Consider the following 24,465-nt stretch of genomic DNA (forward strand, 5'->3'; position numbering starts at 1 on the left):
GAATGGCCAGCACTAAGGATATAAAGTTAATTCCAAGAAAATACCCAGAAAAATATAGGACCCTGAAGTCAGAGCAAAAGTCATTGGCCAATGGACATGATTCATATTGGTGTGGCAATGTGTTGGTATACACTTTTTAAATTATAAACAGAGTTTGAAGATCATAGCCGGTCCATGTTCTGCATGAGTACTGTCATGTGAGATTGAAGACCAACAGGTTTCATTTCACCCAAAGACTACAGCACCTTCAACTCTGGTTAAAGGTGATTCCTGTCAAATTGTCAGGTGTGTTAGTTGGAAGCCTCTGTTTTCTGATCAGATCCTGTTTTAATACTTTTGTTAAACTCAAAACTTCTTCCATGTTGTCTTGTTAACTTTATTATAATGTACATTCCCTCAGGACTAATCCTCTAAAACCCAGCACTTCCTGCACATACTGTATGTTTCAAAATGAAAGCCTGCACTGCAATGTTCATAACTTCATCTGTTCCTTTATATGAAACATTTGCAGGACATGCTGAGTTTCGTTGATTGAAGCTTAACAGAGCTAAATAATGTCAAAGTAGTTTAGAATGAACGGTTGAATGAATAAAGTATTTGTGTTTAGATAGGATCCTCGATCAGCAGAGTGGTGAATGTACCCTAAGAAGTTGTACTAATAGCTGAAGTACTATAAAATGTACATGAGCCTGAATGTACAATGTGAGCCATTAGAGTACAGTAATTGCAACCCCTCTCTTACTAATTGACCTTTATTTATATTTGCGAGTCACACTTTCCACTTTATTTGAATTAAGGTGAATTCTTTTTTTTTTCCAATAAAAATATTTTGATCATTCAAGAACACACTAAATCAAACTGTGCATGAACTTACAAGTAAAGACAGAGCATCAATAGTTTCCCATACATTTACTAGACAATTCCTCGGTTTATAAAAATGTTTAGTTCTACAATTTAGACTCTTGTAATTCTTATTACAAATTAGAGAAACTGGGGGCATGCGCTAAATGTTGGGAACTAGGACTTGGCTTTGAGCTGCTCGTACCTAATTGCCTCTTTTTGGGTTATAAAGTTGTTTTGAATGTGAAAATAATTCAGTTGGAGGAAACTCACTGCTCCAAGAGGGCTGCCATGTCTCTGGATGGTGGCCAGAGATGCTCAAACAAATTTTCTTCCCAACTTCGAATCTTCCATTTGGCTAGGAGGGAAGGAAAAAAAGAGAAGGTGGAGGTGAGTATGTGGGTAGAAATACATCAATAAAACATACATTTCAAAATATGAGAAATATAAGTAGACAGTAGGGTTGGGAACCGAAACTCAGTTCCAGAAGAGAACCGATAAGAAAATGCCAGGTACCCATACAAAATACACAATTTCGGTTCTGCTTAACGGTTCCTAAACGGCAACCGGGTACGTCTGCGCCGCGGCGCTGTGGTGACCCGGTGGAATACAGGGTAAGGGCCAGAGGTGGGACCAAGTCATTGTTTTGCAAGTCCGAGTCAAGTCTCAAGTCTTTGCGCTTGAGTCCGAGTCAAGTCTCAAGTCAGGATGGGCAAGTTCAAGTCAAGTCCAAGTCCTAAACTTTGACAAAACGAGTCTTAAACAAGTCATTATGTGCTTTTCACCAAATATAATGACATCGATCAACAGAATAACACTTACTAATCAACCTGCTCTTTCTTAGTCACATTAATAATGTAATAATCAATTTTCTCTCTGCTGGTAAAGTAACGTGTTTTTTTCTATTTGAAGAGGGATCAGTAAGGTAAGGCTACCGTGACGGTTTGATTCAGAAGGAGTTTAATGTATAAGATCCCTGATGTTGAGGTGACCAGAATGTTTATTTCCACTGTGTACAACATGTTACAAGGGACCCACAATCCATCTTTATGCAAGGGATAATGTGCAGCGAGGCGGTCTCTATGGGGAAAAGATCACCTGAATCTAGATCCCTCTGCAGGTGGTACTTTAAGTACCGTAATTTTCGGACTATAAGGCGCACCTGAATATAAGCCGCAGCAGCTAAATGTAATGATGTGTACATATATAAGCCGCACTGGACTATAAGCCGCAGGTGTTTTAATGTTTAATTACCATATGTAAGGGTTCGTGCACAGAGGGGATTGTCGGGAAAGAGATGGCTGTTTGAGGAAGCTCCCATTTATTAACATTTCAACAAACAAGTTGCATATTTGCATAACGTATTCAAGTGTTACCATTTAGTGCAATAGTAGCTACAGAACATGTACTGTGCTGTGTAAAATGTACTGTATCACATAGCGTTTCAGACATACAAACTTTTCAACTTTCAAACTTAAACGGTGCGCTCCCAGCGCACGTACCGGCATTGATCTACAGGAGTTGTTTTCAACCAGTGGTACGGGGACAAACTGTCTCGCTCTCGTAATGTCTGTCTGTCTTGCTCTCGTTCTGTCTCTCGTACCACTCTCGGTTCCACTTTTACTTTTGCGCGCTACCTGTCTCACTCTTTTCCGGCCTCCAGCTTTTCCTGCTGGAGCCCGCCGCTTAAAGGTGGGGGGCGCGGATCGGCCATAGAGCCCATAGAGTTAAAGGTGGTGGATTGTAACCTGTAAAATCCATAGATTTAGGAGGTCCCCTAGTGGCCGTTAGCTGTAAAAATCCATAGATTAGCCGCACCGTTATATAAGCCGCAGCGTCGAAAAATGGGAAAAAAGGCGCGGCTTATAGTCCGAAAATTACGGTATATGTTGATGCTAACACTTTTGTACTTTTACTTGTAACATTTTGACTGCAAGACTTTTTATTGTAAGGCAAGGCAAGACAAGTTTATTTATATAGCACTTTTCAACACAAGGCAATTCAAAGTGCTTTACAAAAAAATAAAGACATTAAGAAAATGGCATTTGAAATCAGTCATTAAAAAGAAAAGCTAATGAAATAAACTTTTAAAGAAAAAATACATGGATAAAAGTTACAGTGCAGTCTAAGATATGAATAGTTCAATTAAAAGCAGCGACAAAAAGACAAGTCTTCAGCCTGGATTTAAAAGTAGTAAGAGTTGCAGCGGACCTACAGGTTTCTGGGAGTTTGTTCCAGATATTTGGAGCATAATAACTGAACGCTGCTTTCGCCATGTTTAGTTCTGACTCTGGGGACAGAAAGCTGACCAGTCCCTGAAGACCTGAGAGATCTGGATGGTTCATAATTTAGCAGGAGGTCAGAAATGTATTGTATGTAATTGTAACCGAGTATTTCCTACACTCTGGTACTTTTACTCAAGTACAAGATCTGAACTTCTCCCACCTCTGACAATAAATCCTAAGTGGTTACCAAAATATAAACCCTGCTCTGAAGGTTATTTTCATTTAAAAAAATCCTGCACTCAGCTTTGCTTTCTCCAATATCATTGAAATGCAGCCAGATGCTGCTTATTTTTTCGATTTTTGCTAATTTCTTGACACCAGAGCCCAGTCTGCTCTGATTGGCTATACAACACGTGTATTTCGGTATATTCACTGCATTCATTTTGTTATTCTACAGTATTGTTGTTTTATAGTTATTTGTTAATGTATACAACCCAATTTGTGTTCTTTTAAATTGAAAAGGATATCGCATTGTGTTTGTTACTTTTGTTGCAGTTGTATATACATGTCTTAAGTGGAATTTGGCTTGTCTTCCTATTTATGGACATTTTTTTATTTTGAAGGAGAGGTAGCGCTGTTGACAGGAAGTTGTTGTTGCTATGGAAACAACGTGACAGAGATTAACGGAGAAAAGTATTATCTACATATAAAGAGGGAGAAAGTAAACAATAACGTTTATGGTTAAATGTTAGCACCTCCCAAAGAGGCACAAGCTCTTACGTTGATATTGGAGATTTCAATAAATTCAATCTGAAAAAAAAAATGGGAAAAAACAAACAAAACGAATATCCGAATAGTAGTCCAACGAACTAATATTCTGATATTTGGGTAAAGCCCTAGTATGTATAAATAAATACTAGTGACAGTGACATGAGCAGTTATGTGGAGAAAACAACCCAGATGCTTCGCTGTCGTTTCCTGAATGATAACAGCCGGTTGTGACCCGGTATCCCCGGTATACCGGTATACCCTAGTCAGCGCCCCTAGTTACACCAATCAGCGTGCGATTACCGTACAGCCAATCACAATGCGTGACGTCATTGGTAAGCGATGGACCCCGAACACATATGGTACTGACACCGGCACCGCCCTTAATTTTTTTAAACGGCATCATGTAAGTTGCGCTGACAGGCGACAGAGGTCCACAGTTGCGCCGCAGCGAGGCTCCCCCGCCCTCCCGTAGACAGTTCACGAGCTCATTCACCAAAGATGGATCGCGGTAAACGCTCTAAAGTGAGGCTCCACTACACTAAAAAATAAAAAGACAAGGCACAATGGAATGCCTGTTAATAGCTTGCCACAGTTATAGCTCAGTTAAAATAAAGCATAGCTATTGTGCAATACATTTGTATTGCATGTATATTCTGTATTTGTAAACATTTCAGTTAAAGCTTAAAATAATAAAGATATTTCTGTTATCTAAACGTTTGACCTCTTTCTTTTACAATTTTGGAATCGAAACGGGGAATCAATAAGCAGAACCGGAATCGGAATCGATACATTTCAAACGATACCCATCCCTAGTAGACAGACATAAAGGCTTGACAGAGTTGAGTGTATGGAATAAGTTAAAAAAATAGGAAGCTATTCAGTAAAAGTTTTCAATCAATGAATGCAAACTAAAAAAGAAACATTATAGAAAGGATCTGCAGTAGCTAAGTAGCTGGACACAATGAAAAAGAGAAATCAGAGATTTTGTCAGTCTGTGATTGGTGCAGGTGTCAGACAGAATATGAATATAATGAGAAGTCTCATCTTTCGCAAAACCTCGGCAATCCCCTCTGACAGTGTGACGACAGCCCAGGCTTTGATCTGACAACTGTCACTGCGTATGCTGCAACCAGACATGTCTGAGGGTTCAATGACATGCTGTCCTCTTAACACGTCTTGATCATCTGATCTGATGTCTTCCTGTTCTGTTTCAGCACAAGAATAATGGTCTGTGATTGAGTAGGGGCCGTCTTCTGTGTCTTACCGTGAGGAGGATGATGCTCGGGGGCTTCATTGGATACTCTGGAGGAAGCACAATCCTGCCGTGGTAAACCCCGCCATCGAAATCAGAATCTGGGGGCCCACGTACGGAGAAGTGCCATTCGAAGAGGTTATCCTGCAAAAAAGAGAGAAATATCACACAGAGCCGACATGTTCCTCCTGAGGGACCAAACCTGTGAATTCTTAGATCTGAAGTGACAACACTGACAGTGTGTGTTACCAGCTGTTTGTTGTTATAACAATTTGTTTTACTACTGGGCATTATCCAACCTAAAGATAGTCAAAATGTATTTCTATATACAAAAAAATCACTATATCTTATATTATGACAGTAACTATAAATCTAACTTTTTTTCTTTAAAGAGGACATATTATGCTCATTTTCAGGTTCATATTAGTATTTAGTGTCTCTACTGGGACATGTCTCCACACTTTAATGTTCAAAAAGCTCTTTATTTGTCTCACACTGCCTGTGCTGCAGCACCTCTTTGACTAGCCCTGAGATGTGTCCAAAATGTCCCGCCCCTTAGCCCTATCACGTATTGGAGCGATAACCAATACAAGCACAAGTGTTACATAGTGATGTCATTATGTTAGAGTAGCAAACAAGGGAGCCCAATGGAGGCATTTCAGGCAGGGGGGGGATTTTTGCAGACCATGTACATGCACAAAACCCCTACAGGATTGGGAAAATCCTAAAAAGCTATATAGGGCCTCTTTAAGTAAAGGTTTCAAGTTGATTTATTGTCATTCAACAACAGATTTGAAAAGACGAAATGTTGTAGTCACAAAAATATATGGTAGTCTGGTGTTTGACAGATACTTCAGTATCACTTGCCAGACAGCTGTAGGGTGAACAAGCTTTTGCTGTGGTTGGTATTGTAAAATATATTTTTGTTCGCAGTCGTGGGTGTACAATGTGAGCAGGAGTATGTCGCCGCCAATCTAAACTGCCTGGGGTCTGTTTGTAAAGCAGTCTAATATCCAGTGTGAAACTGAAGCCCAGAGTGCAGAGTTTACAAATCATGGGGGAGATTGTGTTGAATGCTGAGCTGAAATCCACAAACAGCATTCTGATGTAGGTGTTGTTATCTTCCAGATGTGTGAGGGCTGAGTGGAGGACAGTGGAGGCAGCATCCTCTGTAGATCTGTTTGTTCTGTGTGAAAACTGGCTGGCAGGGATGTTGTTTTTGATGTGCTGGAGAACCAGTTTCTGAAAGGACTTTGAGAAACACATCACTATGGGGATGAGAGTTGTAGTTGTTTTGATGAGACTTGGGTTACAGGGATGATAGTGCATGTCCGGAAGCAAGTATCTTCAGTGAAATATGTGGAAAATGTCTGAGAGGAGATCAGTAAGCTGGTTGGCACAGGTTATTAGTACACGACGGGTGATGGGGTGGCTGATGTGCAAATCAGATCAGCTCACATCCGCTGTTGATCCTGACAGTGGCCGGTCCTCTGGAGGAGGGGCAGACTTGTTTGCTGCCTCTTCGTTAAGGAGATCAAATTGAGCATAAAAAGTGCAAAGCTCATCTGTGATATTTGTCCTCACACAGGATGGAGACACTACTGCATTGAACCATGTGATATTTGGTGATTCAAAGGAAAAAACTACTTGAATCCAAACGGTTAATGTGAATATCCTCTGTGGCACTCAAAGCTGTTAAGAGTTTGCAGGTACAATACCAGTCAAAAGACACACCTTCTCATTCAATGGTTTTGTTTTATTTTAATGTTGTGCTACTTTGTAGATTAATACTGAAGACAACAAAATTATGAAAGAAGACTTAGGGCTGTCAAGTTAATAGACATGCGTTAATAACGCGTTAACGCGTTAACGTTTTAACGCCACTAATTATTTTAACGCGATTAACGCTGTCTATTTTTTTCCTCGGCCGCCACGTAGTTTCAGAGCGCATCGAGTTTAAAATACCATCTACAAGCTGATGCTGACAGCCCCGCTGATGCTGACAGCCCCGCTCCTGCCGCCCGCTTGTGGCAGACCACCACACTTCCACGTTCACCGGCAGACTATTGGGAGGACCTGGGGGGTATACTACGAAGCAGGATTTTCGCTTAGCCTTCAGGGAAAACTTGGGGTTTCCGGTCCTACAAAGCTGGTTCTCTTTTTAGCAGGCTAGATCTCCATGGTAACTTACGCTGTGCGGCTAACCTGCCCCGGAGCAGGTTAGGTTGCAGGCTAAGAGCTCAACTCACTGAAAGCACTGCCTGCTGACCAATCAGAGCTCAGTGTGCGGAGTTTAAAGCGATCAAGTCACATTACAGGAGAAAGGAAATACAGAAAAGCTGCCATTGCAGGAAAGACGGCTGGCAAAAATCACCGACTCTGTGAACGTGAACATTAATAGAATATCACCTCCAATCTTCAGAGCAATCTGACTATTATAACATTAGCGTTAAGAAAGCTTACTTAAATATCTGCCACAACATAAGTAACCGGATCAGAGTAACATTAAGTACAGTCCGCGTCATATCACATCTGTATCATATATTTCCTTATCTGAGTCAGCTGAGCCGTATCTGGCCGTGCAACACTCACAGTGTCACATACTGTATGCAGAAGTATTATTTTAAGCAACACATTAAGTTGACGAAACAGTCGAGACAAATGTAATCAAAGTTAGATCCACTCGTGTCTTAGACGGGGCAGTGATATCATAAACCTGTTAATGTACGCATTCAAAAACTTTTTCTTTTACCAGCTGTATTCACCTTGCAGGTACAGCTATGTGGCTTTTATCCTGGATAAAGTGTTTAAGTCATGGATGTTTAAAGTTTAACTTCTTCATATGTCTAATATTATAGTAGACTTTTCATTCAGGAAGTATGACGCGGCGCTTTCATTATGCTTCTCCATGTTTGTGATTGGTCGAATGCTCCAAATACCACCCCTTTCATGTGAACGCGCACCTAACTAAATAGGACACAGCTGGCTTGAGCGATCCACTTGATCACCCGCGTCGTAGTACAGTTTAGCGAGAGCGCGTATGTTTTGGATTAGGCCAACCGGTTAACTCAAACATTTCCAGGTTAGGTTGAACCAGCTTCGTAGTACAGGCCTCGGGAGGGTGTGTGTATGTGTGGCGCGAGAGAGACCTTACGTGTATTGTTGTTGTTGTTGTTGTTGTTGTTGTTGTTGGTGTTGTTAGCATCTGGTGCTAGCTAGCTGCGCTAACGGATATAAGGAGCTGTTTATATGAAAAATGAGGAGCGACATTTCGCCACAACTGCGCCGAGCACTTGACTTTATGCAGGTAGCCAGACAGTGGGACATTGTACGAAAAGTCAGCACACTCAGCACCAGACCTGGGCACTGTACGGCCCCCGGGCCACATACGGCCCTTTGGTTGACTCTGACCGGCCCGTGTAAGGTTAATTGGAAATTACAAAATAAACATATTTTCTAATTTTACCTCATGCATGGACTAAAGCTGCAATGCTTTTATTTTGAAGTTGTTTTTTATTCACGTACATAATGACGCAATACGTCAAATCAAGACGTGAGCGTTATTGAATAATTGTCACAAGACGACTTTAGCGCTCAAAAATGTCAGCTGATGCTAAAAAAAGAAAGGTAGATGCCGAATGTAGGGTTTTCAACAAAAATTGGACTGCTAAGTATTTATTTACTGAAGTCGGAGGTAAAGCCGTGTGTTTAGTTTGCGGGGAGCAGATCGCCGTGTTCAAGGACTACAATTTGAGTCGGCATTACGAGACGAAACACGCGGAGAAATACAAAAACTTGACTGATGCTGAAAGGGCGCGCACATCGAACGCTTTGCTAGCTAAGCTGCAAAAGCAGCAAGGCTTTTTTACCAAGCTTCACACATCCAAGGATGCAGCAACCAAGACCAGCTTCGTGATATCCCACAAAATAGCTAAACACAGTAAGCCATTCTCAGAGGGGGAGTTTGTCAAAGAGTGCTTAGTGGACTCTGCAGCACTAATATGCCCTGAAAAAAAAGAAGCCTTTGAGCAAGTCCCGCTGTCCAGGCGAACCGTGACGAGAAGGATCAAGGACATTGCGGGGAATCTGGAGCTTCAGCTGCAACATGAAGTGGCAAGTTTTGACTTTATCTCCTTGGCTTTGGACGAGAGCTGTGATGTCCGCGACACAGCGCAGTTACTTGTATTTGTCCGTGGGATAACGCCGGACTTCAAGATTACGGAGGAGCTGGCAGCAATGCGGCCGATGAAAGGGACGACGACAGGGAGCGATCTGTTCACAGAGGTAAATGCGTGCATGGACACGCTGGGACTGAAATGGGACAGACTGGCAGGTGTCACAACAGACGGTTGTCCAAATCTTACAGGTAAAAATGTTGGACTTCTGAAACGTATGCAAGATAAAGTGACTGAAATCGACGCAGATCAGAAATTGGTATTTTTGCATTGTATTATACACCAACATGTGTTGTGCAAGTCAGTGCTAAAAATTCACCATGTTATTGATGTTGTTACTAAAATAGTAAACTTCATCAGGGCACGGGCATTGAATCACAGACAGTTTGTTGCACTTTTGGAGGAGCATGAGACTGAGCATAGTGACATCGGCTACCACACAGCTGTCAGATGGCTCAGCCTGGGCAAAGTGCTAAAAAGAGTTTGGGACCTGAAAGCAGAGATTCAAGAGTTTTGTGAGAAGAAAGGCAAAGACATCCCAGAGCTCTCAGACGAGGACTGGATGGCAGATTTTGCATTTGCTGTTGATGTGACTGCACTGATGAATGAACTGAACACCAAACTGCAAGGCAAGGGCCTTTTTGTTCATGAAATGCACAGCCTGGTGAAGGCTTTCATGAGAAAGATGCAGTTTCTTTCAAGCCAACTGGAGAGCAACACTCTCACTCACATGCAAACCCTGAAAGAAGTCACACCATCAGCTGATCACCTCCGCAGGTACTCATCCATGTTAGGAGCATTGCATGGTGAGTTTTCAAGGCGATTTGAAGATCTCCGAACAATCGAGGATGAAATGCTCATGATTTCCTCTCCCTTTACCTGCAGTATGGATAATGCACCCAGTGATGTTCAGCTGGAACTCATTGACCTGCAGTCTGATGCAGTACTGGCAGAGCGCTTTAAGTCAGGATCTCTGCTGGATTTCTACTCTTCTCTCGAGGAGGAGAACTTTCCAAACATGAGGAGACATGCTCAGAAGATGTTGGTTCTCTTTGGCTCTACCTACATATGTGAACAAACATTTTCAAAGATGAAGTTTATGAAATCCAGGTATAGATCCTCTCTCACTGATGATCATCTGTCAGCTGTGCTTCGCATCTCCACCTCAGACATTCAACCTGACTTCGATGCACTCGTTAAAGCCCAGCAGAGACTAGATTTCTCTCACTGAACAAGAAAAAATAACTTAAAAACACCAAATGAGGTGGTTAGACTACAAATGTAGGCATGTAAAGGAACCAACTAGCAGTGAACTGGGACACTTTCTTTGGAAGCCTTTTCTCAAAATCACAGTTCAGTGATGTTCAGTGACAGTTCAATATGATGTATCTTGCTGAATGTTTGGAGCACAAAGACAATGTTGTGATGTCTTAAGAATGCTAAGAACCTTTACACAACTTTCCAACAGTATATGAAACTCAAAATGTGTTTTGTAGTGAATGCGACTGAAAATGTTCACTAATATGAGTCAGAAATGGTGAAAAACGTTCACATTTTGTTTACCACTGTTTTGGGAAATTTGATTGAATAAATTACATTTTTTGTAAGGCAACCTCACTTTTTCATTGCTCAACTATAACATATACTCTTACCAGCTTGTCAAAACAATGCTATTTACTGCTTTTTATAAAGAAATACAATTAATATTATGCAGAATTGAGTTCAGCCTTTTGGCCCGGCCCTCCACAATATTTTTTGTTTCTCATGTGGCCCCATGGAAAAAATAATTGCCCACCCCTGCTCAGCACGGATGGTGCGCGCAACATGATTGCAGCGTCCAGGCAGCTCCCGTTCGAGCATATTCCTTGAGTTGCACATAGCTCCAACGATCACACACGTACACACGCGTACACACGCGCGCGCACACACACACACACACACACACACACACACACACACACACACACACACACACACACACACACACACACACACACACACACACACACACACACACACACACACACACACACACACACACACACACACACACACACACACACACACACACACAGAACACGGGAAATTACAGTCCTGCCGTCCTCTAGTGTCAGGATGAGGTTCATGTAAAGCACGGTTAATTAATTATATTATTGAGGTGGAATTGTCCGGGGCTACAGAAAAAACATTCGGGGCAGGCCAAAATGTGTGTGTGTGTGAAAATAGCGCATTTAGTGTGTGTGAGTGTGAGTGTGAGTGTGAGAGAGAGAGAGAGAGAGAGAGAGAAAGAGAGAGAGAGAGAGAGGACCGGTGCCAGCAGGGACCGTGTTGTTAGCATCTGGTTAGCTAGCTGCACTAACGGACATAAAGTGCTGTTTGTTCCACAACAAGCTGGAGGAAAGTCCTCTCCTCTCAGACTGAGAGGCTCAGGTGAGCTAAAGGACTCTGAGTGTTTAGATAGTTAACTTTAGTCTCAAGTTATCTCAGTGGGTCTCAAACGGTTTGGTCACAAATGATTCAAAAGATTATTTCCGCAGCACACCTTCATATGATCATTATCGTTATAAAAAAAGAGAATAAAGGAAAAACAGTTATGAAATACTATATGGCAGTAAAACAAGAATACAGTTTGAAAGGGAAGTGATTTGTAAAATATGCATAAAGAAAAAGAAAATCTGTTTACAGTTCTGTTTCATATGGGTGTTGAGAGATGTATCCATAGATCTCTTAATGTTGCTCTCAAAGTGCACCAGATTTATGCTTTTAACTTCAATATTTAAAAAAAATCTTCCCGGGGGAGCATCCCCCCGGACCCCCCTAGAGGAGGTGATGTCCGCTCCCCACACAAAAAATAGCACTTTACCCCTGCCTATATGCCGTGAGCTGATTATCGAGCCTTCATTGCAACAGTCGCAGTTGTACTGTGTGTTTGCGTGTGGGGAGTGTTGCAGTAGAACATTCCACTGTAGCGCCCCTGGTGCTCGCGCTTTTGTGCATGCTCTATAGTGCCCGTAATAGTGTTCACTGGAGTCCAGCACCTCAGCACCCCCACTCAAAATACCTTCGCGAGCCTCTGGCTGCTTGTGTGACAATCAGACAGTGAATACTTTACAGCGGCCGCTGCCGTGTGAGCTAACCCGGAGCTAACGGGAGAATAAACTCCCGTGGAAGAGCAGCACTGCAGCGGTAGGTAAATGCCGCTGAAATACATAAATAAACAATGAACCACGGCACTCTGCAGAAAAGTATAAGGTTGGAGAAGTCGTTATTTAATTTAATTTGGCTTCGTGTGATTAAAAGCAACACGATCATCGACCCGACGCAGTCCCCCATTGTTGTTGTTAGTGAGCGCCGTAACGACAAAATCAACGATGTAAACGGTGACGTCATGACGCAGCATCGGTAGCAGCAGTCGGGCTCTGGGCGGTGTGAACAAAACGGTGGCTGAAAAAAAAAAAACGGTTCCGAACCAGAAAAGCTCTAGCACGGAGCTAAAACGGGAATCGCATTGGTGGGAAAGCCCTATCAGTCAGCTTCACAAGGTCGTCACCTGGAATGGTTTTCAATTAACACGTGTGCCTTGTCAAGAGTCAGTTTGTGGAATGACTTGCCTTCTGAATGTGTTTGAGACCATCAGTTGTGTTGTGCAGAGGTAGGGTTAGTGCAAAGTGGAAAGCCCTATTTGACTACTGTTGTAATCCATATTATGGCAACAACCAGTCAACTCAGTAAAGAGAAACGACAGTCCATCACCACTTTAAGAAATGAAGGCCAGTCGATCCGGAAAATGTCAAGAACTTTGAATTTATCCTCAACTGCAGTCGCAAAAAGCATCCAACGCTATGATGAAACTGGCTCTCATGAGGACCCCCCCAGGAAATGAAGAGCAAGAGTTACCTCTGCTGCAGAGGATAAATACACAAGCGTTACCAGCCTCAGAAAGCACACATTAAAGCACCTCAGATTAGAGCCCACATAAATGATCACAGAGCTCAAGTAGCAGACAATCGCAACATCCTGTTCAGAGGAGACTGCGTGAATCAGGCCGTCATGGTCCAATTGCTGCAAAGATCCACTACTGAGGATGAACAACAAGAAGAAGAGAATAGTTTGGGCCAAGAAACACAAGGATTGGACATTAGACAGTGGAAATCTGTACTTAGGTTAAATTTGAGATTTTGGTTCCAACCTCTGTGTCTTTGTGAGACACAGAGAAGGTGAGTGGATGGCATGGTTCCAGAAGCATGGAGGAGGAAGTGTGATGGTGTGGGGGGGCTTTCCTGGTGTCACTAGGTACTTTCACACCGGAGTACTTTTCCCCCGAACTAGGCCGATAGGGGGAGATTTGGTTTCACACCAAAAAGGATCTGGAACTAGTCCCTAGTTCGCGCTAACCTTTTCACCCCCAGATAGTCCGTGCTAGAGAGGTAGTACTTTCCTGGGGAGGAAATGGTTCATGGGAGTGTCGGCCACACTAACAATTTCTGATTGGCTGGGAGAATTGAAAACCACGCCCCGTAAAACTCCGAAAGGTTTTGTGAAGCCGCCATTGTATTTGCTCGCATTAGAGGTGTCGGCGCTTCTGGAGATTTACTCGGAAGATGCGACCCAGCAGCTTCTCCTGAAGCCAGTCCCCAACTCCAAAGTTTACGAGCGTTGTTCGGTAAAGACACGCGCATAGCTCTTATGAGGTATCTGAACAGCGTGTAAATTGACAATTAAGCTGATATTTTGTACAGTGCTTTTGGTTCTCTCTTTTATTTAGCACAGTCAAGACAGGCAACATTACAATAGTGCAATGATAACAATAACGGCATCACACTGTCCCAGGTGTGTCGTATGCATAGTAAATAGGCTCAGCAGCAGACACAGACACAAAGATAAAATAGCAGATAAACCACTACAAAGTAAGCCTGCCAGTAAACCCAAACCAGAAGAAGAAGAAGTGACGTCAGCGGCTTAATTAGCTTAATCCTCCCTCAGGGACTTAGGCTCCGTCCACACGGAGACGATATAAGTTGAATCCGCTAACGTTCTCTATCGTATAAACGGTTCGTCCACACGAGGCTGAAGCGGAGCCGCGGATTCGGAGCCCGAATCCGATACACTTTGATAACGGCTCCCAAAGTGGGAAGGTCCAAGGACGAAACGCTTGCGGCTCCGTGTGTACACCCTATACGATCATTTCCTGAAAACGATAACACCATAGCCCCGCCTCTCCTGCTCACCCCCGCGTCACCCGCGTCATTGCTGATGCGTTTCGCCAACAACAACAATGGCGGATCACAGGGTTGCGTTCGTGCTTCAGACGCTACTGACAATGATACAGATTTTAGTGCAAAATCTACAGCTCCTCTACAACAACCATCATCAACAATAATAATATAATATAATAATAATAATAATCTTCATCGGTCTTATTCGCTGCTTTTGGTGTATTTTGTGGCGGAAGTACTGTGCCACTTACAGGCCCGGCATATGTACTACAGCGTCTCCAGCGTTTTCGTGTGGACGGACACGTTTCTTGAGCCGATTCCGTGTGGACGGAAGACTTTTTTGAAAACGACTTCGGTTCGTTTTCGTCTCCGTTTCGTCTCCGTGTGCTCGGGGCCTTATTCCGGTGAGAACGCAATCTACTAGGACAGTTTGAGGGACTATAGAGTTCGGGGGGGGCACAAGTACCAGGGACAAGTACCGGCTAACTACTTCATTTATTCAGAATTCAAGGCACACCAGCATTCTGCAGTAGCCAGCTAAATATGATTGATATTCTGGATTTTTTAACACTTTTTTGTTTACTAGATAATTCCATTTGTTATTTTATAGTTTTGATGTCTTCATTTTAAATCTACAATGTAGAAAAAATTAAGCTGGGTATATGGAAATAGTAGAACTTGTGATGTAACAACTCTGTTTATGGCCAATCCACTACTGAGCTTCACTACTGCTGCCAGATTATTTAAACTATTAGGAGGTACAAACTTCATATGGCTCCACCAAATAGTTGGTAATAACCCAGTTTGTGCATCAACTGGACTATGCATGATGGTGTTTGCTAGCCACCAGTTTGATCTTGTTGATGATCTCTTACAGAATTCTTCATTTTTAAGGAGGCCCTATTATTCTGTTTGGGGATTCCCTCTCCTGTAGTGTGTTCTATAGGTTTTTGTGCATGTAAATGGTCTGCAAAGGCTAAAATCCCTGTGTTCCCTCCAGAGTGAGTTTCTGACCCACACACTCCCCCGCCTGCCTGAAACGACTCCATTGGATTTCTTTACTACTTCTGTAACATAATGACATCACTATGTAACACTTGCGCTTCTATTGGCTTGACACATTATACGTGATAGACTAGGGTGGGACATCTCGAAGCGGTTAACCAACCACAACAGCTGGCCAGCTAACCAACGACTGGGCTCTGGTTTCAGACAGAGGGTGAAAAGAGGTGCTGCAGCACAGGCAGTATGAGAAAAATAAAGAGCTTTTTGAACATTAAAGTGTGAAGACATTTCACAGTAGAGACATACAAATACAAATATGGACCTGAAAATGTGCATAATAGGGACCCTTTAAGGCCAAAGGTGTTGTGTGATCCTCAACTTAAAGAGCCTGTGACAGCCTCCCAACAACTGTTGTGCAATGAAATATTGGGCTACTAGTCATCTCGAACCGTCATATTAAAAGAGAAGGTGCGATACAGTTCCGATAAATATCAATAATTTCGAACATCGCGGGGAAATTCCTTCGACTCATTTTGAAGTCCGGGAAGCCGGAAGTGACGTCAATGCTTGGAACGCTTCACTGTGCGGCGAGAGAGCCAAACACGGACAAAGTGCGTCGTCATGTGTAGAAATTGTGAATTACTGAGTTTAGGCATGTTAATAAAGTTTTAATGAAGTTGACTAAAGTATATTCATATTTGTCAGTGCTTTCATGTCAATTTGGCGAACATAAACATAAATGATCGTGGTGAAGATGATGATTAAATTAGGATTACAAATCGGTAGTGAGAGCTGCTGAATTTCCTCCCGTGGGATGTGATATAAAAACAAATCGATTATTTTTGTAGTTGTAAACTCAAGTGGATGAAACTACATTTATTAGTACTTTCATGTCAATTTGGCGAACATATGATACATTAAATGATCGTGAGGATGATGATTACAAATTGTTTGTTTGAGCCGGTCTGCATTTCCTGATGAAAAAACAAACCGATGCTTTTTGTAGTTGTAGTACACCAACATGGATTAAACGTGTGTTTTTTTTACCACAATGTTTGGGAAATTAATGGATAAAATGCACAAATTATGATTATTATTATTATTCCCATTCCGATCGGGACACTAGGTCCACCGTTTCCCCGCAGCGAGGCTCCCCCCGTTGACAGTTTTTGTGGGCTGGGCTGGGTGCAGTGGCGGACTGGCCATCGGGACGAATCCCGATGGGCCGTTACCGAAGTGGGCCGGTCGGATAAGTCACTAGCACATCCCCCACTCCCCCCGTTGACAATTTACTAGCGGTACCGAAGTGGGCCGGTCGAGGGTCCCGGGATGATTTTTAGTCCCAGTCCACCACTGGCTACATGACCGTATTATCGCCCATATTGACGCACCTAATTCCTAAACTTCTAACAGATACAACATAAACCGATCCTTCAGCCTCATATGAGCTCTCAGACACGTTCAAAATTAAACTGTCATCGCTGTCTGAGCTTGCTGCTGTGTGCGCCATCATGCGTTTACATGCAGATGCTGGGATCCTGAACGGTGCAGCTGGAGCGCTTGGCCCGCAATGACGTCACACATAATTTGGCGGGATTTGAAGAATCCCAGAAAAGATCCAGAATATGGTCAACATTGAAGGGCAGATTAATGGTTATCAAAGTACAAATATCCAAAATCAGTTCAGTAAAGGTTTTCAAGGGGACAATATTTACTCAAATTGATGGGTTTGAATGATGGGGGAAACTCGTGTCACAGGCTCTTTAAGTAATAATACTACCACTGTACATTAAAGGAAGTACAGCACAGTGTCCTGCAGCAAACGTACCTCCAGTGGCTGGGCGTGGTAGTGCTCAGTGGGATCCCTCAGTTCAGCCGCCTCTTTCATTAGCCTCTTCACCGCTGGTGATTCAATGACACAAGAAAAAAGAGGTTAAAGCCTTCATGGTAGAATAGGGCTCACATCTTCTTCATGTTAATTAATCACCCTAATGACTACAATAATAGGGCCATATGATTTGGGTGATGCACAAACATGGACAAAGTCGCAGAATTAGTTTAAAGGATATGTAATCAACTGTAAAACTCATATTGTGCTGATAGCCAAATTCTCAATGTATTTGTCCTAAACATTTTGAGTTTTCCCCATCATTATGATGACAAAATGTGATGCCAAACAGTGGTTCAATTGTTAAACATATCATTTAGAAAAGTTAATGTCCAAAACATAGAATTGGCAGGAAAAAAAAGAAATTTGGTAAAACAATAAGGGATTGTTTGGCCCCTACATATATCAAAATATCACCAACTGATGGCAGAGGCAGTTTGCGGGCCAACATTTGTGCTGCTCCGCTGGGTTACAGGACTTGAACACGGATGGACAGATGAGAAGAGCCTGCAGAGGGACAGGGCTCCTTGTACTGGCATGTCTCTGCTAAACATCACACTGACTGTCACACTCATTCAGACAGCTGGAGTAAAAGGCTCCTTCAAATATGCAATCAAAAAAAATCTTAGTTTACCAACCCTAAAACTTCCATTAAACGCTTTGTTTAGTGCTGGCTTACTGCATGATTAAATCATACCTGTTTTGTTAAATCGAGTATAATGTTTTTTGATCATTGTACAGCATTACCACCATTTTTGGAAGATATTGACAAAAATCTGAGCAGAACACACTGTAGTCAAACATTTCTTCATAGTTGCTTTGTGAAGATGAGCAGATGACAGCAGGAGGCCTGATCCTGCTGCACTGCATGTCAAATAAATACAAATAAAAAATAAACGTGCCTTCAACCACGGTTGAACTTGTAACTCATGGCAGGGAGGGAGTAAACAAGTTTGTTTGAGGGGTCAATCTCTACCCATGGCAGCATGTTGTTAGTTTATGTGCAGACGCAACATACTGAGTCAAATGAGGTGGCGGAGGAACATCTGCTGGCATTAACCCTTGTGTCATGACCAAGCCAACAACACACTCAGGCCTGCTGTGTTAATCTGAATAGACAACCTCATCACTCTGGGAAGGGTGCTTACACAAGTCCAGCTGATCATGGTGGAGAGGACACTTGTGAGGGGAGGGGGGTTTAATCACTGTCCTGGCACTAAAGGACACTATGATGCTCCTTGATGCAATGCTGACCATCAGGCTGCATGACAGTCCATACAGAGCAGAGCCTTCGGTTAAATATCCCATAATGCTTTAACACAAGGTCATGAGTCACAACTACAGGGCTGATGTCACAGTCTCCGACTCAAGTTAACAAGTGCTCATCGCAAGTTAAGTAGTTGTTGAGCTAACCGTTGTTGAGATCTCCATATCAGGTTGAATAATTAAAACGACAGTTAGTTATAATCAAATATAATCAATTATATTATTGTATAACCCACAATGAAAATGCTTCATATTTTAGGTTTTTCTATATTTACAGTATAAACACAACACAAGTGGTTTGTTAAATTGAGTGTAAGGCCTATAATGATTTATGGGTGTCACTGATAAGGTAGAAGGCAGTTTCTTCCCTCTTCCCTCACAGCAGTACACAGGGAGGGGGGCTCCGGACTTAAGGAGAAACACACAGAGGCCCAAAAAAGGTGGTTATGTCATAGCCAAGAATAATATTTTGCAAGTCCTGCAGAGTAGGGGTCATGTCCTTTTTACACAAAAATGGGAAGGTGTGTCTTATGGCAGAGTCATAGAATATGTCTGGTCATGTCCAGTCCTGTACATCAGAGGCCATGCCCAGTTTCCACAAATGTGGGTATGGAGGAGGTGTCTTAGGTTTTTATATCCTGTTGTTGAGCATAAAGACAGTGGCTTTTTGGAGAGAGCGAGAGAGAGGGGGGGTTTCCCCTGGTATGTTCTCTCTTGGTAAGCTCTGTCCCTCAGAGCTGGGTTAATAGCTCTCGGTAAGGTTCTCTCAGACTTGGTAAATATCTCAAATTTCTTGGTTGAATGCTGAGTGAATTATTTTGTTGAATGAGTGGAATTAATTGAAGTGTGTTTGTGAGTATTAGTAACCGCCACCTGTGAGGATCTTCCTCCGAATACATGCGGGAGATAGGTATGTGTTTGTGAATGTTAATACCCGCCACCTGTGTCGGAAAAAAGGTATGGAATTGATGTGAATTGATTTGGTGAATGAAAAGTTGAATTTGCTTTTTATTATCACCGGTCTTTTTATGAGGAAATGCCTCTAAATTCTATCGGGAGATTTTAAATGTCACAACTGAATTGGGCAGTTGAAGTTAAAAATGATGGTAATAAATGTAAAACTGTGAATTAAAGTTTCATATTAGGACATTCACAGCATGATAGATTTAGTATGATTATAATATTGTAAAGAGAGAAGGTAAAAACCCTGTATTAGTTTGGACCTATTTTTCTTCAAATAAACTGATCCCACCTTTTGGATTGGGACAACTTAAAAGACATCTGCGCTCTCCTCTCCTGCTTCGAAGGTAAGATTGCACCCTGCCACACTCACACTTAGTAGGGCCACATCTCATTACTGATATCAAAATCTTTCGGGATCGCTTAAACAGATTTAAGAGAGTTGTCTGAATTGAAACAGCAGTTAATTGAACCTGGTTCTTCGGGGAGTTAATAGAGGTGAGATCTTGCTGACGTTGGTGGATCTGAGCCAACCAGTAAACTAACATAGACTCAATAACTTTGGTTAGGTCAATTAGTAGGTCAGAGTAATTTCCCGCAATAAATTATCAGGACCTCACCAACTCTTACACTGCGTTCCTTCTTATGGACTGCTAGAGCTCGAGCTATCAGCTAGGAGCCTGCTGCAAGAAAGAACAGGATGGGGCAGAGCATTTGAAACTAATTGTCAAAAGGAAGTGGAGCTAAGAAGTATTCAAAAAAGCCACAATTGGTTTGGAATCCAATCGAGAGCGGACTGATATGTTGTCAAGCTTGAAATGGAGATTGTGAAATGAACACTGGAGAAGAAGACGAAGGCCGCAGTAGTATTGGGTGGGAGGGCTAATACAAAGGGATGAAGGCGAGGCGAGAGGATGTGCAGCTGCAGGGGGAGTGGAGCAGTGGAGCACAGAGACGGCCTGACACCATGCGGCTTTCAGGGCACGTGTTCTCTCTGATACTGCCCCAGGACAGACACTCTTAAGAGAAGATGTGAAACATCCACAGTAATCTAACATCCGAGCCACAAGGAGCATGGGGGAATGTGTGTGTGTGTGTGTGTGTGTGTGTGTGTGTGTGTGTGTGTTTACAAGGCTTCCCTGCCTTCTCCTATTTACAGCTGAATGCAGGGGGTCATTGAGTGCTTGCAGTCTTACTCAAGTTTACAACAATCAACACCAGAAGGCAGGTGAGCAAGTTATCCTGTGTAAGAAGAAATTGATCATAATACTTGGTCGATTTCAATTGCAAAAACCTGTATCCCAAGGTAAAAATGATTTCCATGTATTTAAATAAAAAATAAAAAAACACATTTTTTTATTTCAATTTATCTTAAATGCAAAAAGTTGTTGGGGGGGGGGGGGGGGTGGGAGGTTAGAGAATAATCGCATGTGCCTTTATTGTTGTATGCAAATGCATCATAGATAATTCACATTCCTCAATGGCAATCTGTAGAGTTTTCTAAAAATGTTAACCTTAAACAGAAACCCAAAAATATGAAAAAGCTGTTTTCCCATGTGGTCCCGTACAAAGAGCCAAGAAATGAAATAACAGAATAAGATTAACTGTGCAGTGAACAGCTGAACATGCTGCTGCAGCAATCCACAGTGTGAGGGCCATCCATCAAACGAGGCAACATCATCATCAGTGTTTCCCCTACCATTGTCTGGCCGGGGCGCTGCGCCCTGCCAACGGAGCCCCACGCCCTGCCTGAAATTCAAGGTGTTTTTTTTTGTTGTTTTTTTTATTTAAATTTTAAATAAATATATATATATATATATATAGCACCAAATTGCAACTGAAGTAATCTATCTACGGTCACGTTTCACATTGAACATGTGCTCTTTTAAACTAAACGCCTATGTTATTTATCCAATGTGCATGTTTCTGTGTCCACTGCCTTGCGTATTCACATTCTCCCTCCGCTCTGTTTCTGAAGGTCGGGGCTCCGCTCCCCCCCCCCCACACACACACACGCGCGAATGCACATACTCACAATCAGAGACAAGAGCGGAGGAAAGGAGGAGAACAACAGCTCTGCTGTCTGCCCGTTTGTGTCCGCCCCCAGTTTCAAATTAGTTTATTATTATATTTTTTAACCGCAAGCCGTTATCGTCACGGGAGAAGGACACACACTCAGCCTGCCCAGGTGGACGCGCACGAACGCGACAACGAACGTAGCGTGCGCATTCTAAAAATAGCTCACAGCTGGTGAGCAGGTACCGCGGTTTTTAACTACAGTATTGAATTTGACAGAAAACAACAACGAAACGCCAGCAGAAGAATAGTCTAATGAGTTGGGTGAAAAAAAAGACAGGAGATGTGAGTTGGTTTATTCAGTAAATTAGCTCAGGATAATTTGATGTTCTGTCTACACCTGTTGATGTGAGGCTAATGCAGGATTTGCTAGCTTGATGCTACCGGCATTTAGCGGCAGTGACTCAACAAATTGCCACTTAAAATGTATCATCAGCAATGTATGACAAGCAGACTGCTTGTTTAATGTTAGACTCACACCAATAGCTCAATATGATCATAACACGATTGCTTTCATATCAGAGATCAGATGAGGTGGAGCTGCCTCCAGCAATAGAGGATGAGGCAGAGAGAAGCAGCAGCAGCACAGGGTTGCAGCAGGTATGTTATCTGCTGTAGTCAGGTGATTTAAATGTACCAATGAAAGGAAGAAGTGTAGGCTACATGATAAGAAGGGAATACAGTTTGAATTAAAGTACAAATACTTTGTTACTGTACGATATCAATAACAATAATCCACAGCTCCTCTCTCTGATCCAGAGGGTACAAATGGTTTGGGTCTGAGCAGCACCCTGCCAAGGCAGTAAACCTAGGGGAAACACTGATCATACTATAATGTCACATTATCATACACATACACACATCATTAATGTGTATGTATCAGAGTTTTGATAATGTGCAATGCTTAGACTGATCTTCTTCCCGATGTTGTCGAGTAGTTCTGTAGGAAATTGTGATAAAGCAGGTATGCATATAGCTACACTTTGGGTAGCTCCATAGCAGAGCTTTAACACTAGAACCGCCAACGGGTACATTTTACCCGCAGCTGTGTTTTGATTGTATTTAACTTTTTTTCAATAACATATTAAAGTCTCCCAGTCCGTGACATTTCCTGAAAGTGTGTTATGTAGCACCCTCTGTTGTTAACAATCGTCAATATGAAGTCGGATTGAAAAAATCACCCAAAAAAAAGCCATTTATACCTATATCCGCCAGCGGGTAATATTTACCTCATTGAAAATGCAGCGTAAACATGACGTGTTGCTATAGCAGCGCCTTTTGTCTACTGCGGTTCCTTATAGATAGAGATAGTGATTGAGAGAGAGAGAGAGAGAGAGAGAGAGAGAGATAGATGGATAGATGGATGGATGGATAGATGGATAGATGGATAGATGGATAGATAGATAGATAGACAGATAGACAGTTATAGATATTGTAACATCTTGGAAAATACAAGATCTTGGATGACTGAGCTCACGTTGAGGACGTAATGCATGTGTGCAGGTTACGTGCCAGTTGAATAAAGATGGACACTCGGAATGAGAGAAGTAGTCCGCGTCGTCTGTTTATGTAGACAATTATATGTCCATTGAACAGAACATTACAGATAGATCGATAGATAGTTAGATAGATAGAGAGATTTGTACCTAAACAAAACACAAGAATGAGAGAAGTTTAAAGAGTTTAAATCAGCACTCTTAGCGATATTTTATACTTAATGTTATCCGCACAAACTATATCATATGAAAAGCTGAGAGTCCACAGATTCTATTGGTATAAGTTTCATGCCTGTGCGATCAAAACTCACTATTCTGTGTGATAAATAAAAGAACATTGTACCTTGAAAATCAATAGCGGGTACATTTTACCCGTTGGCGGTTTTAGGTATACAGCGACCTCTGGCGGTTCTAGTGTTGGTGCACATAGATATAGATATATTAGATTTGTGCATCAAAGCTCATCAAAGCTGGGGCATACAGCTATAATGGGGCTTTGAGTTTATTCAGGTTATAAAATCTTCATGGGAACTTTTGCACTCATGATACGTTGACTGTAGCGCTGCTTTCATAAACGTTGTGTGCATTGACTCATATTGAGATCCATAGCAGCGGCACAAGCTCATCTAGAACGGCAATGTAGTTATGTAGGAAGCTATGATAAAGCAGATATGCATATAGCTACACTTTGGGTAGCTCCTTAGCAGAGCTTTAACACTAGAACCGCCAACGGGTACATTTTACCCGCAGCTGTTTTTTGATTGTATGCAACTTGTTTTCAATAACATATTAAAGTCTTCCAGTCCGTGACATTTCCTGAAAGTGTGTTATGTAGCACCCTCTGTTGTTAACAATTGTCAATATGAAGTCGGATGGAAAAAATCGCCAAAAAAAAGCCATTTATACCTATATCCGCCAGCAGGTAATATTTACCTCATTGAAAATGCAGCGTAAACATGACGTGTTGCTATAGCAACGCCTTTTGTCTACTGCGGTTCCTTATAGATAGAGATAGTGATTGAGAGAGAGAGAGAGAGAAAGAGATAGATAGATAGATAGATAGATAGATAGATAGATAGATATATTGATAGATGGATAGAGAGATAGATAGACAGATAGATAGTTATAGATAGTGTAACATCTTGGAGAATACAAGATCTTGGATGACTGAGCTCACGTTGAGGACGTAATGCATGTGTGCAGGTTACGTGCCAGTTGAATAAAGATGGACACTCGGAATGAGAAGTAGTCCGCGTCGTCTGTTTATGTAGACAATTATATGTCCATTGAACAGA

The 24,465-nt window shown here is 42.2% G+C and overlaps 1 protein-coding gene across 1 annotated transcript in view; it reads right to left on the reverse strand.

Moving 5' to 3' along the window:
- The window catches only part of ube2j1 (ubiquitin-conjugating enzyme E2, J1), an 84,818-nt gene that overhangs the window by 23,763 nt on the left and 36,590 nt on the right, over positions 1 to 24,465 (reverse strand). The window contains 3 exon segments of the mRNA XM_079646213.1: positions 1,114 to 1,198; positions 5,101 to 5,232; positions 17,313 to 17,386. Of these exon segments, the coding sequence (XP_079502339.1) occupies positions 1,114 to 1,198; positions 5,101 to 5,232; positions 17,313 to 17,386 (291 nt within the window).

Source organism: Notothenia rossii, assembly GCF_949606895.1.
Source record: "Notothenia rossii genome assembly, chromosome: 8".
NCBI classification, from domain to species: domain Eukaryota; kingdom Metazoa; phylum Chordata; class Actinopteri; order Perciformes; family Nototheniidae; genus Notothenia; species Notothenia rossii.